Source organism: Tamandua tetradactyla, chromosome X, assembly GCF_023851605.1.
Source record: "Tamandua tetradactyla isolate mTamTet1 chromosome X, mTamTet1.pri, whole genome shotgun sequence".
NCBI lineage: Eukaryota > Metazoa > Chordata > Mammalia > Pilosa > Myrmecophagidae > Tamandua > Tamandua tetradactyla.
The window spans coordinates 64,058,750-64,074,611 of NC_135353.1; the positions used below are offsets into that span (position 1 = coordinate 64,058,750).

Sequence of the window (15,862 nt, forward strand, 5' to 3'; positions counted from 1 at the left end):
CAGTAATAACACTAAATGTTAATGGACTGAATTCCCCAATCAAAAGGCATAGACTGGCAGAATGGATTAAAAAACAGGATCCTTCTATATGCTGTCTACAGGAAACACATCTTAGACCCAAAGATAAACATAGGTTGAAAGTGAAAGGTTGGGAAAAGATATTTCATGCAAATAACAACTAGAAAAGAGCAGGAGTAGCTATAATAATATCCAACAAATTAGACTTCAAATGTAAAGCAGTTAAAAGAGACAAAGAAGGACACTATATACTAATAAAAGGAACAATTAAACAAGAAGACATAATAATCATAAATATTTACGCACCGAACCAGAATGCCCCAAAATACGTGAGGAATACACTGCAAACAGTGAAAAGGGAAATAGACTCATATACCATAATAGTTGGAGACTTCAATTCACCACTCTCATCAATGGATAGAACATCTAGACAGAGGATCAATAAAGAAATAGAGAATCTGAATATTACTATAAATGAGATAGACTTAACAGACATTTATAGGACATTACATCCCACAACAGCAGGATACACCTTTTTCTCAAGTGCTCATGGATCATTCTCAAAGATAGACCATATGCTGGGTCACAAAGCAAGTCTTAACAAATTTAAAAAGATTGAAATCATACACAACACTTTCTCGGATCATAAAGGAATGAAGTTGGAAATCAATAATAGGTGGAGTGCCAGAAAATTCACAAATACATGGAGGCTCAACAACACACTCTTAAACAACGAGTGGGTCAAAGAAGAAATTGCTAGAGAAATTAGCAAATACCTCGAGGCGAATGAAAATGAAAACACAACATATCAAAACTTATGGGACGCAGCAAAGGCAGTGCTAAGAGGGAAATTTATTGCCCTAAATGCCTATATCAGAAAAGAAGAAAAGGCAAAAATGCAGGAATTAACTGTCCACTTGGAAGAACTGGAGAAAGAACAGCAAACTAACCCCAAAGCAAGCAAAAGGAAAGAAATAACAAAGATTAGAGCAGAAATAAATGAAATTGAAAACATGAAAACAATAGAGAAAATCAATAAGACCAGAAGTTGGTTCTATGAGAAAATCAATAAGATTGATGGGCCCTTAGCAAGATTGACAAAAAGAAGAAGAGAGAGGATGCAAATAAATAAGATCAGAAATGGAAGAGGAAACATAACCACTGACCTCACAGAAATAAAGAAGGTAATAACAGGATACTATGAACAACTTTACGCTAATAAATACAACAATTTAGATGAAATGGACAGGTTCCTGGAAAGACATGAACAACCAACTTTGACTCAAGAAGATATAGATGACCTCAACAAACCAATCACAAGTAAAGAAATTGAATCAGTCATTCAAAAGCTTCCTAAAAAGAAAAGTCCAGGATCAGACGGCTTCACATGTGATTTCTACCAAACGTTCCAGAAAGAATTAGTACCAACTCTCCTCAAACTCTTCAAAAAATTGAAGTGGAGGGAAAGCTACCTAATTCATTCTATGAAGCCAACATCACCCTCATACCAAAACCAGGCAAAGATATTACAAAAAAAGAAAACTACAGACCAATCTCTCTAATGAATATAGATGCAAAAATCCTCAACAAAATGCTAGCAAATCAAATCCAACAATACATTAAAAGAATTATACATCATGACCAAGTAGGATTCATCCCAGGTATGCAAGGATGGTTCAACATAAGAAAATCAATTAATGTAATACACCATATCAACAAATCAAAGCAGAAAAATCACATGATCATCTCAATTGATGCAGAGAAGGCATTTGACAAGATTCAACATCCTTTCCTGTTGAAAACACTTCAAAAGATAGGAATACAAGGGAACTTCCTTAAAATGATAGAGCGACTATATGAAAAACCCACAGCTAATGTCATCCTGAATGGGGAAAAATTGAAAACATTCCCCCTAAGATCAGGAACAAGACAAGGATGTCCATTATCACCACTCTTATTCAACATCATGTTGGAGGTTCTAGCCAGAGCAATTAGACAAGGAAAAGAAATACAAGGCATCAAAATTGGAAAGGAAGAAGTAAAACTATCACTGTTTGCAGACGATATGATACTATATGTTGAAAACCCAGAAAAATCCACAACAAAACTACTAGAGCTAATAAATGAGTACAGCAAAGTAGCAGGTTACAAGATCAACATTCAAACATCTGTAGCATTTCTATTCACTAGCAATGAACAAGCTGAGGGGGAAATCAAGAAACAAATCCCATTTACAATTGCAACTAAAAGAATAAAATACCTAGGAATAAATTTAACTAAAGAGACAAAAAACCTATACAAAGAAAACTACAAAAAACTGTTAAAAAAATCACAGAAGACCTAAATAGATGGAAGGGCATACCGTGTTCATGGATTGGAAGACTAAATATAGTTAAGATGTCAATCCTACCTAAATTGATTTACAGATTCAATGCAATACCAATCAAAATCCCAACAACTTATTTTTCAGAAATAGAAAAACCAATAAGCAAATTTATCTGGAAGGGCAGGGTGCCCCGAATTGCTAAAAACATCTTGAGGAAAAAAAACGAAGCTGGAGGTCTTGCACTGCCTGACTTTAAGGCATATTATGAAGCCACAGTGGTCAAAACAGCATGGTATTGGCATAAAGATAGATATATTGACCAATGGAATCGAATAGAGTGCTCAGATATAGACCCTCTCATCTATGGACATTTGATCTTTGATAAGGCAGTCAAGCCAACTCACCTGGGACAGAACAGTCTCTTCAATAAATGGTGCCTAGAGAACTGGATATCCATATGCAAAAGAATGAAAGAGGACCTGTATCTCACATCCTATACAAAAGTTAACTCAAAATGGATCAAAGATCTAAACATTAGGTCTAAGACCATAAAACAGTTAGAGGAAAATGTAGGGAGATATCTTATGAAACTTACAATTGGAGGCGGTTTTATGGACCTTAAACCTAAAGCAAGAGCACTGAAGAAGGAAATAAATAAATGGGAGCTCCTCAAAATTAAACACTTTTGTGCATCAAAGAACTTCATCAAGAAAGTAGAAAGCCTACACAATGGGAGACAATATTTGGAAATGACATATCAGATAAAGGTCTAGTATCCAGAATTTGTAAAGAGATCGTTCAACTCAACAACAAAAAGACAGCCAACCCAATTACAAAATGGGAAAAAGACTTGAACAGACACCTCTCAGAAGAGGAAATACAAATGGCCAAAAGGCACATGAAGAGATGCTCAATGTTCCTGGCCATTAGAGAAATGCAAATCAAAACCACAATGCGATATCATCTCACACCCACCAGAATGGCCATTATCAACAAAACAGAAAATGACAAGTGCTGGAGAGGATGTGGAGAAAGAGGCACACTTATCCACTGTTGGAGGGAATGTCAAATGGTGCAACCACTGTGGAAGGCAGTTTGGCGATTCCTCAAAAAACTGAATATAGAATTGCCATATGACCCAGCAATAACATTGCTAGGTATCTACTCAAACGACTTAAGGGCAAAGACGCAAACGGACATTTGCACACCAATGTTTATAGCAGCGTTATTTACAATTGCAAAGAGATGGAAACAGCCAAAATGTCCATCAACAGACGAGTGGCTAAACAAACTGTGGTATATACATATGATGGAATATTATGCAGTTTTAAGACAGAATAAACTTATGAAGCATGTAATAACATGGATGGACCTAGAGAACATTATGCTGAGTGAGTCTAGCGAACAACTAAAGGACAAATACTGTATGGTCCCACTGATGTGAACCGACATTCGAGAATAAACTTGCAATATGTCATTGGTAACAGAGACCAGCAGCAGTTAGAAACAGGGTACGACAATGGGTAATTGGAGCTGAAGGGATACAGACTGTGCAACAGGACTAGATAAAAAAACTCAAAAATGGACAGCACAATAATACCTAATTGTAATGTAATTATGTTAAAACACTGAATGAAGCTGCATCTGAAAAAAATATACTTGGATATTTTAATATATATATTATATTTCACAATAAAAAAAGTAAAAAAAAACTAAAGGCAGGAAAAAACAATTATATTTGCTAATAAACTGATAAAGAAAAAATCTTTTCATACACATGAGTAGTCATTTTTCTAAATAAGATTTCGAATGAAATATAAAACAAAACAAAACAAAAAATAGAAGACTGTAGGGTGCGTGGTAGTTTAGTGGTAGAGAATTCTCGCCTTCCATACAGGAGACCTGGGTTCAATTCCTGGACCATGCACCCTCCGCCACTGCCCACCAAAAAAAAAAAAAAGACCTGGGTCCCATTCTTACACTCTTATTATAGTGACTTGACACACACAGATGAATCTACTAGTGAACTATAATAAAACCAAACTAAACTAACAGGTATAAGTTAAGGTTTCCTAACTAAGGTGAATTGGATTTGATTTTGAAGGAGATGATGTCTGTGGATTATTAGAGAGGCTAGAAGATAACATTCTAGATCTAGGAACTGTCATAGAAAAAGCATGACAACAGTAACAAGTAAGTTTGGCTGGAGACAAGCCAAGGTGGGAGGTGATGGTATATAAAGTTGGAAAAGTGTAACTCCCTGGCTTTCTCCCTGATACTGAGATTCCTCCCTCCTGCCAAGCCCAGAGGCCCCGGATCCCCAGGCTGATGACGCTCAGCAGAGGCAGGTTTTTATTTAGCACACTGGGTTAGACTCAGATAATTACTTAATTGATTTTGCTTAAAAATAGAGTTGGCAAGGAACGCCCACAGGATTTATTTTTGCTCTGGCTGCTTAATAAAGCTTTGGAACATGAAGGGAAAGGGTTGATAAGACAGCCCAGAGTCACCTGGGTCTGGACTCCCCCAGGTCACAACCGAGGGTGAAGCTCCTATGATTGGCATTGGTGGCTGTGGCATGGGGATGGGGTTGGGGGTGGGGATGCTGTTGTGGCATCAGGCAATTTCTTGAGTACAATTTAAGATTGAGGTCTGTCTCTCTCCCAGCCAAGAGCCTCAAACCATGCCTGGTAGTTTGTCCAGGAGAGAGAAAAGTAACTCTTGGGGGGTCCTAGATATTCTGGGGTTTTTGTGTTCAGATTGGTCTGGAGTTGGGGCTTGATTCTGCCTGTAGTCCAGCCGCAAGGTATGAAGAGGGAGTCACAGAGGAGAAAGGAGAGGTGGAGAAGAGAGAGTAGACGAGGGAATACGAGAGAGAAGAATAAAGAAGGAGAATAAGAAGGGAGAGGAAGGGAAGGATTCTTCTCTGGGTACCCTGGTCTTGATTAATTATTCAGTATAATGTTGAGAGGGAATAAGATGCCCCTGCCTGTATATTTCAGAGTCAAGTCACATTTTGTGCCAGTTTGAAACTGTCGCGTACCCCAGAAAAACCATTTCTTTAATCCTCATTCAATATTGCTGGATGGGATCTATTTTATTGTTTCCATGGAGGTGTGTCTCCACCCATTCAAGGTGGGGTTGCTTACTGGAGCCGTTTAAGAGGAAAACATTTTGGAAAAAGCCAGAGAATCAACACGAGACTCAGATCTTTGGAAATGCAGAAAGAAAATGCCCCTGGGGAAGCCAATTGAAATGAGAAGCTAGGATAAAAAGCTAGCAGATGTCCCCATGTGCCTTCCCAACTGAGAGAGAAACTCTGAAACACCATTGGCCTTTTCTTGAGACAGGGTATCTTTCTCCGTATGCCTTAGTTTGGACATTTTTATGGCCTTAGAACTGTAAACGTGTGACTTAAATTCCCTTTATAAAGGGAACCCATTTCTTGTATATTGCATTTCTGGCAGCGTTAACAAACCTAAGCAGATTTCTTCTGGGCTTTCAAGGGCTCAGAGCTTTCAAGGGCTCAGGGCAAAAATGTCCCCTTAGTGATTTGGGCCTTAGGTCTGCTTCACCATGGTCTGCAGGGACTCCATCTGTGCTCCCTTTCCTCTCTGCTCATTGTTCCCCCTACCCTGTCTTTTCTCTTCTTTTCTGTTCAGATTGACAAGAAACTCAACCACCAATTATGCAGACAGCTTGCTTAGTGGCTCTGCCTCAAAGAATTTTATAAATGCATGATGCCCCACTGATTTGTCTGCTCAGTCTGGGCTTGCCATCTCCTATCAACAACTAAAGCTGTGCCTCGGAACATAAATGCCCAGGGCTTTCTGAGACCCCAGCCAGCAAGAGCCTGAAAAAGCACACAAGTGTCTGTAAGCTCTAGCTACACCCACCCCCATCCCCACAGGGATATCACCAACTTCCAGAGAGCCCATGGGGACTCTGGGCCCCGACCTACTCCTGCTTAATGCACATCTTTCTGCTTTCCACTTAGTTATTCTCATTTGCACATCTGGAGCAGATAACTCACTTCATCCAAATCCCACAAAGCAATGAGAAAGACTGTGGGCTGGCCATGATACCCTGAATTGGCCATTGCACAGCATGGGCTATTGAATATTACCTTGCTCCTTGAAACAGTGCTACCCAGCAGAGGATTCTATTTTATCTCCATCTGAACCACTTGTCTCCCAACATTACTGAGCTATCCAGTGGCAGGAAACAGGTATTTATTTTGCATACCATGCAGCGCTAGAAACACAGTAGTGCCTAATAAAGGTTTTGTAACTGAATCAGAGTCTGTATCATTTCCCCTGGCAGCTTCGCCCACCACTGCACAGTCTTCTCCAGGCAAGAAGTAGAGTTGCAGGAACACTCAAATGTGAAGAGAGCTCAATTTCACCAGCCACTCCTCCTGTGGCTCTTCAGAAAACCACTACTTCCTTCCTGCTTCTATCAAGCAGCCAAAACATGTTTATGGGAGCACTTGTTCTAAGTGTAAGCCTTTGTGCTAGAGACAAAGTTTCATTGATAGGTATCCCTTCTCCCCACAATGCCCAGGGACCCTCTGGATGCCACACACTCCTCCCTTGCTCTCTATCCCTAGCATTGGGGTCCTCTCCCTCCAACCCCTTCGCAAACCTGTCCACTATGAGGGGCAACAGACAAGCAACTGCCCCACAGCAAGAATTTGACATCCAGGCCAAGTCTGGTCAAGGGCTGGGGAAAAGGAGCTGAGATTGCACTTACTGCATCTGTCTCTCCAACTGCCACCTGCTCAGAAAATCGGACCTTCACAGGATTGGACCTCAGCCTGGCCTTCTTCGCAGCACTGATGAAGGCAGATTTGGGGGACTGGAAAAAGAACAGAGGGCTAGTTAGTTCTCCATCTGTGGGGAAAACCTGATCTTTGTCACGTCAGAGTTAAGATGTTTTGGTACAGATACACTTTGCCTCACCAATCAATAAATCAACATATAAGTATTGATTACCTACAAGGTACAAGGCAATGTGCTAAATGCTTCCTTATACAGTTGGTGTGTTCTTTTTTTTTCTTTTTATTTCTTTTTCTGGAGTTATGCAAATACTCTAAAAATGATCATGGTGATGAATATATAACTGTGTGACGACACTTGTAAGCCATTGATTGCACCCCACAGTTGAACTGTATGTGTGTGAAGACTTCTCAATAAAAATATTGTTAAAAAGAGATTATGTAAACTTAATACTTGTAAACATGTTTTCAAAAATTTTAATGCAATTTTATAGATATATATTCACATACCATGTAATCATCCAAAGTGTACAATCAATGGCTCACAGCATCAATTGGTACATTGTTAAAAGCTCTGCCTGTATCAAATTTGGGTAAGTTGAATCCTATTATTAATACTCTAGGCCTTAGCAGAGTTTGCAAAAATTCTTTAATAATAAAAATGAATTTTCATATATTTTGTTTTATTGATATGAGATATACCTAAATGATAGTTTTATTACATCTGAATACAAGCATCCCAAAGGATTTACAGAAATTTTCTTAATTCATCTCACAGATATGCCCCATTCCTATGAAGGAGATGTGTATCAAATATTATTTTAGACATGGAACCTAGCACTCCAAAATGACTTATCCACAGTTTCAACCCTATTCAGGTATAGAAATGTAAGGAATTTAACTCACATCTCCTGGCTTTCTAGTTCTGGGCTTTACATTAATTTGTTTATCTAATTTTGTAAGATATACCCAAAGAATCATCTAGGCTCCCTATTCCTTAAAAACTCTCCCACAAATTCAGCAGGAAGTATTGTTAGCAAACACTGGATGTTAAGCCTTTCCTGGGTGCTCTCTGGGATTCCTGGCCCCTGCTGATCTTCATACAACCTGTCATCAAGGAAATGTAGCATTCCTGGAGACTGCCACCCCTATGTCTGTGGGGGGCATTTATTCATTTTCAGCAACTTTACAGAGGGCCTACCATGTGTCAGGCATGTGGTAATGAGGGATACAGCAGTGAACAAGACAAAACTCCCTGCCCCCATGTAGTATACACCCTAAGAGGGACATACAGACAATAAACAAATGAATATATTTCCATAGTAGCTGTAATAAGTTGAATGGTGGTTTCCCCAAAGAAGGTCCACCCAGAACCTGGGAATGTGATGTTATTTGGAAAAAGGGTCTTTGCAGATGTATTTAAGTTAAGGATCTCCAGATGAGATCATCCTGGATTAGAGTAGGCCCTGAATCCAATGACAAGAGTCCTTATAAGAGAAGGGGAAAACACAACAGGGGAAAAGGCCATATGAAGATGGATGTTGAGATTGGGGTGATGCAGCCACAAGGAATGTTTCCTGAAGCTGGAAGAGGCAGGGACAGATTCTCTTTCAGACTCTCCAGAAAGAACAAATCATACTGATACATTGATTTCAGACTTCTGGCCTTCACATGTGTGAGAAAATAAATTTCTGTGTTTCAAGCTACCCAGTTTATGGTAAATTTTATGGCAGCCCTAGGAAACAATAACAAATAAGGACTATGAGGAAAAATAAAGTGGGGCAAGGGACTATACAAGACTATGAGGGAGTGAGGGTGAAAATAGTGGGGGTGATATCTTAGACAGGATGGTCAGGGACAAGCTCTCCAAGGAGGTGACATTTAAGCAGAGACCTGAAGGAAGTGAGAGAGAGACAGCTATGAAGACATCAGGGGACAGACCTGCCTGGACAGAACAGTAAAGACAGGCATAGGTTTGGGATGTGAGAAACAGCAAGAATGTGGCTGGAGTGCAGAGACTGATGGGGGGTAGCAGGAGAAGTGATCAGAAAGACAGCTGGGGACTGGATCATGTAGGGCCTCATAAACTAGGGTTGGAACTTTGGATTTGCTCCACTGGAGGGTTCTGAGCAGACATGATCTGACTTGCATTTTAAGAGGTTGCCTCTGGCTGCTGTGTAGAAAACAAACTGTAGGAGGGCAAAAGTAGGGAGACCAGTTAGGAGTCTATTGCAATACAGTCAAAATATGATGGAGGCTAAAGTTAGGATGGTAATAATGGAGATGACAAAAGGTGAACGCATTCTGGTTACATTTTGAAGATAGAACCAAGATGATATTTTGATGCATTGGGTGTGGGGGGAGATAAAAAGAGGGTCAACTGGAAGTTGCCATTTACTGAGATAAGGAAGACTAAAGGAAAAACAGATTCTGGGGCTACTTCAAACTACACCCCTTTCTCTGACCTTGCCATGGAGCCTTTGAGTCTTGTAATCAGGAATTTCTTTTAGTTAAGGTTCTAAAGGTCTCTCCCAGCTGGGAAAGCAATATATTAAGCAATTATCTGCCATTAATGCTGCAATGGAGATTCATTTACTAGATCAGCCACTGGAGGGCAGGGCCCTAAGATAAAGACACTCCAGAAATGAATGCCCTTATCAGGGTTCGGCTCTGGTCCCACCTGTATCTTATTTTAGAGACAGCACTCTCATTCCCCACAGAAGTCAGATTGCAAAAAGCCACCTAGTCTACCCGTATCCAGTAGGTACTCAAGCAATGGTCTTAGTCCCAGCTGCACATTAGAAACACTGAAGGAGCTTTTAAAAATCCAGATGCCCAGACCCCAGACCAATTACATCAGAATTCATGGGGGGGGGGGGGGAGCTCAGGAATCAATACTTTTTAAAGCTCCAGATGATTTTAATGTGCAGTCAAGATTGAGAACCACCAAACTAAAGGAACCTCAAACTTCTCACCCTGAGCCATGGGAACCATTTGTTGGCAACAGATGATATAGTACAACGAAATCCAGAGATGGAGATCATTGCCAAAAGTGATTACAGTATTGCTTGTTCATGGGGGTCAATAAGTGCCTTTGCATGTTGCAGTCTGGTGCTCAAATCCTGGATAGGGACTGGTGGGGCAGGCGTGGTGGTGCTGCAGGCTGCAGCAGGAACAAAGGGAAGGGGAAAGGTAGATCTGAAGCTATATTCAGGCAGCTGTGCTGGACTCCAGCCCTACTGTAGTCCAAATTTCACAAGGTACCCCAAACACGAGGCAGATGAAATCTTCCTTCTACCCAGCAACTGTGATCCTTTCCTTTCTCTGTGATCAACTGCGATCAGATCACTCACGGCACAGTTTAGGACAAGGCATCTCTAGAGACCTGAATGGGCCATGCAGTCCACCCCTCATTTTCACATGTGAAATTGAGGCCCAGGAAGAGGACAGAGTTTATTTAAAAATAACAAAAATAATTTGGTAAGGTTAGCTGAAATATCCTGAGTTGTCAGGTAATGATTTTCCATCACAACAGGCTGAATGGAGCTGGGAGTCTATTCCTAATCGTTCATCCACTGGTTCTACCTTGTTCCTATTTAATGGGTTCAAACAAATAAAGAAGAACACCAACTGGCTGTTTTCACCCACAGCAGAAGAGACAGCAGTCCTGCTATCCCTTCCACAAGTCCAAGATTAGATCCTGTCCTAGAGATACCACTACAAACAAAAGACTCAGATATTTATAGGGGCAAAACCACAAAGAAGGAAGTTGAATCGCCAGTGTTTTCAAGGATTATAATCATTTCCAGCTTGTTTGCGCCTCATTCTTCATTGACCCTTGTCCTTTGGGTCTCTAAGACACTGTTCTATTCTTGGTCTTCAGCCTTGATTGCTAACGGTGACTCACTCATTGAAAGCTGGTCTCTTCGAGATGTCAGGAGTCATGGCTAGCTTTATGCTTAGACACAGGTGAGGTCTGCCTTGTGGTGTATATGTAGGGCTCTCAGAGGTCTCTACACCAAAGCTCTTCAAAGCACAGCTATGGGGCCTGCAATTTTAATACTAGAGTCACTCCTCTGAATTAAGATACTAAGAATTTGGAAGGCCTAGTCAAATGTGCTACCAGGGAAGGGTAACAAACATACTTCAGGCCTACATTGGCCAAATCTTGCCCACTGCCTGCTCTGGTAAAGCTTTATTGGAACAAGCATAAGCATTCATTGATGTATTGTCTATGGCTGCTTTTGTCCTACCATGGTAAAGTTTTATAGTAGCAACAGGGACTGTATGGTCCAGAAAGCCTAAAATATTCAGTATTTTGCCCTTTACAGAAAAAGTTTGCTGACCCCTGTACTACTAACTTACTGTTTCTAAAACTTGCCTGATGATAGGATCACTGGCGAGTGCTTATTAAACCACAGATGCCTAGGATCATGCCAGACTTAAAAAGTCAGAATTTCTGGGAGGGTGGGGTCCAGGAATCTGCATTGCTTAAAATGTTCTAATGCATTAAGCATAGATAAATTGGGCACCTTAAACTGGAACATCTGAGCTCTTCACTGACCCTAGTTTTCCTCCAAGCAGCTGGAAGTTTCACTTTGCAACAGGCACCCTTTCTGGCTAAAATGAATATTGGCTTGAAACACAGGACTAGAATTACTAAGTACCTCTGGGGCCACTGCAAGCCCCTTGAAGAAAATATGAAGCCAGTAGCTAGGTGGAATAAGTAATAGGAGGGAGAGGGAGGGAGGGAGGGGGGGGGGGAGAGAGAGAGAGAAAGAGAAAGAGAGAGAGAGAGAGAGAGAGCCTGCTTCTCCCTTGGGGCTGAAATCAGCAGCTGTTGATTCTTTGACCATTTTTTAACTTGGTGGCTCTATTTATTACAAATTTCAGGGCTGCAAGCACTCATATCTTGACCAAAGTCAAATTTACGGCCAACCATTTTAGTGCAGGATAGGGCCCCACTTTGATAGTTATGAAAGAATTTTAAGAGGATGCAGCTCAGGTTCCTGCAACTTTGACTGCCTCCTGATTTACCTTTCCTCTGTCTCACTGTCTTTGACCCCCGAGTCTACTTATAATCAATCCCCATAGCAAGCACTGTGGGAGCCTGGGACAATGGAGGGCCATCTTGGTTTCACTAGACCACTGATAAGGGAATCAGGGGACTTACCTTTCTGCACTCAGAACAGCCTAGAAATGAACATGTTCAAAGCTTCCCACAAGGCACACTCGTCTTTGACCTCATTCCCTATCTATCTCCAATATCACCTTTCATTGCAGTTGAGTGGTTCTGCCCACAGCTCCCTGGACACTTTGGGCTTGTTCCCAGTTCTGTGCCCATTCCACACTGTCTCCTCCCAATCCCCACCCTTCAGAGCACTCTGGCTCCCTTTGGTCCAGCTAAATGCCATCTTTTCCTTAAAGCCTAGCTCAAATTCTAACTCTGCCCTGAAGCCTTCTCCAACTCCTCCATTCTCCTACCCTGATTTCCTACAAGTACTGCTTGTTCATCCACACTGCCATAACTCATCTTCCCTATCTGGTTGTAAAAGAAAAGATGGCATTTTATATTACTGTCTCCCCTAGCACTAGGCACATAGTAGGCACAGAAGAGAAGATATTAGTTGATTGTTATGATTAATAGTTAATTAATTCCACCAGTATGATTAGCACTGCCAAGCATCTGCCAAGCACTATATCTTAAGAAGTTCAGTGGAAAATCAATTCTTCTGTAGTGGTTCCCATTATTTTGAGTTTTTTTCTGGGTAAGTAACATCAAGCAGAGGGGATTCAGTTTCTTCTGAGACAGATGAAATTTTCAGAACCTGAAAACTAGGGTTTCATTTGAAGGGATTGTCCGGGTTTGCTTTACCAGTCTAGGTTACAACCCTGTGCTTTAGCTATTTAAAGCAAACACACAAACATTTATTGAGGATCTACTATGTGCCAAGGGCTAAGGGTAGCAAGATTAACAAACATTCAGTCAATCATGAGGAATAGTTGATTAATCAAAGATTAAGGAACAGTCTTAAATACATAGAGGCTTAATAAGTGGTTATCTATGTGGTATGGTTTAAGCGGCCTTGGGAAAGGACCCCTGTATCTCTTCAAAATAACTCCCAATGCCCTGCTATGGTGAGAGTCACTGTTAAAAAGAAAAATGTCATCTGAGACACATAATATCAGACCAGTGGATCTCAACTTTGACTACATATCAGAATCATTTGGGGAAGCCTTTTCAAAAGACCAATGCCTGGCCTCCATCCCCAGAGTTACTATTTTAATTGGTCAGGCATAGAGGCTGAGTATTAATTGTTCTAGGTGGTTCTATTATATAGGCAGGGTTGAGAGCCACTGCCTTAGACCATTACCAGCCACAGAAGATAGGAGCTGGAAGGAACCTTAGAGATAGTCTGTGTCAGTGTTTTCCCTAGCCTGCTGATCATCAGATTCACCTGTGGATCTTATTAAAACTAGATTCCTGGCCTCTATCCTGGACCCAATGAATCATAATCTCCAGGAGATTGTCTTCTGGAAGAAGTAGTGATCAAACTAACTTTAACATAATTTGATAAAAGGCAGCAGTCCCCATGCATCCATAAAATGCCAAGTGCCTGCTGTAGACAAAGTAATATGTTCTGTGTTGCAAAGGGGTATAATACTAACATATGAGGAGGGTCCTCAAGAAGCTTTTGCTATAGCTTGAGAGAGAAGAAATACATGTTTATGAGGCTGATATTTGGTCAGGATGCCCTGATATGGCCACACCTGTTGTAAAATGTTGAGGGATTCTTGGAGAGTGATTGGTAAGCAGCCACTTCCCTAAATTCCCTGGCTGCCACCTGACCTCTTCCCAGGATCCCTCACCTTTTTACAAACCATTAACTAAAAGGTTAACATTTGGTACTGTTAGGAAGCCTTCAAGACACTGTTCCAAAGCTGACTGGTCTACATTCTGATTAGTATACAGATATTAAATATCTTGACTATTATCCCTGTGTGTATGTACTCACCCACTTCTATGCTCCCAGAGTTATAGCACAAGGAAGAACTAGAATGTAAGCACTAAGAGGGGAGGAATCATGGTTATGCCATGCACTGCTATATTCCCAGCCAAGAATAGTGCCTGGCGCATAGTTTGTATTGAATAAATGTTTGATGAATAAATTAATTAGAAACTCTCATGAGATTAGTTTTGAAGACAGGAGTCTCAAGCCAGGCCATAAAGGAAACAGACATGGATTAGGAGAATAGTACAAGTTCAAAAGTCCAGAGGGCAGTAAGACCTAAGAAAGGTGCAGAGGTAGGGGGGTAGGAGCTGGGGGAGGAAAGCAGCCTGCCACAACAAACTATAGGGCATGTGGAGGCTTCAGAATGGGGGAGGTGGTGGCTGGGGAAGGGGAAGGAGTGTTGGGGGCACTGGGATGGAAAAGCTGGGAAGGAGATGGGGAGGGTTAGACTCTTCATTTCACACCTAAGTGTGGACACCCGAGTTTGGTTTCCTGAGGGGAGCTATAAGGGCTGATAGCTGAGTTTCCTTTAGTCCTTCAACAAATATTTATTGAACTTCAATGCTGTTCCAGGTGCTGTTCCAGGCACTGAGGATATAGCAGTGAACAGTAACAGTCCTATACCCTCTTGGAAGTGACATCTAATAAGGAGAATAAGGAGATTGTCTTAATTTCTTAGCTGCTAAACAAATACCATCCAATGGGTTGGCTTAACAACAGAAATTTATTGGCTCACAGTTTGAAACACTGGAAGTCTCATTTCCTCCTGGTGTTGTATCTTCTGGTTGGCTGGCAAACTTTGGGGTTCCTTGGCTTTTCTGTCATATTCCAATGCACATGGTGACATTTTCTTTCTCTTCCAGGTTCTAGTGACTTCCAGCTTCAGGCTGCTTTCTGTGGTTTCTCTCTCTCTGTCCAATTTCCTTTTCTTTCTTTCTCTTTTTTTTGTGGTGCATGGTCGGGGAATAGAATCCAGGTCTCCCACATGGCATGAGAATTCTACCACTGAACTACCCTTGTACCACCCCAATTTCCTTTTCTTATAAAGACTTCAGCCATATTAGATTAATGCCCACCCTCACTCAGTTTGGGCACCCCTTCACTAATAACATCTTCAGAGGTCCTATTTATAAATGCATTCACACCCATAGGACCAGGAGTTGGGACTGAACATGTGTTTTGTGGGGGACAGGATTGAATCCCCAACAGTGATAGACAACAAACATATAAAAATAATATTTCATGGAGAAGTATATTGGCACAGCCACTCTGAAAAAAAGTTTGGCAGTTTCTTTAAAAATTAAAATACAATTACCATATGACCCAACAATCATACTCCTGGGCAATTATCCCAGGGAAATGAAAACTTACATTTATAAAACCCTGTACATAAATATTCATAGCAGCTTTATTTGTAATAGCCAAAAATTGGAAACAACCTAGCTGTCCTTCAACAGATGAATGGTTAAACTGTGGTACATTCATAACAGGGAACACTACTTAGCAATACAAAGGAATAAGGAACAAACTATTCACATGCAACAACTCTGATGAATCTCAAGGGCATTAAGCTGAGTGGAAAAAAAAAAGCCAATCCCAAAGGCTACATACTGAACTATTATATCTATATAATATTCTTAAAATTAAAATTTTTTTTATATTTTGTCATTGAGATCAGATTAGTGGTTGCCAGGGATTAGGGACAGGGGCAGGGAAGTATGTTTGGTT

General features: G+C 40.9%; 1 protein-coding gene across 1 annotated transcript in view; it reads right to left on the bottom strand.

Annotated features, from left to right (window-relative positions):
• FRMPD3 (FERM and PDZ domain containing 3) overlaps positions 1-15,862 on the bottom strand; it is an 89,415-nt gene that overhangs the window by 46,154 nt on the left and 27,399 nt on the right. The window contains exon 5 of the mRNA XM_077146580.1: positions 7,097-7,201. Within this exon, the coding sequence (XP_077002695.1) occupies positions 7,097-7,201 (105 nt within the window). The remainder of the gene's footprint in view (positions 1-7,096; positions 7,202-15,862) is intronic.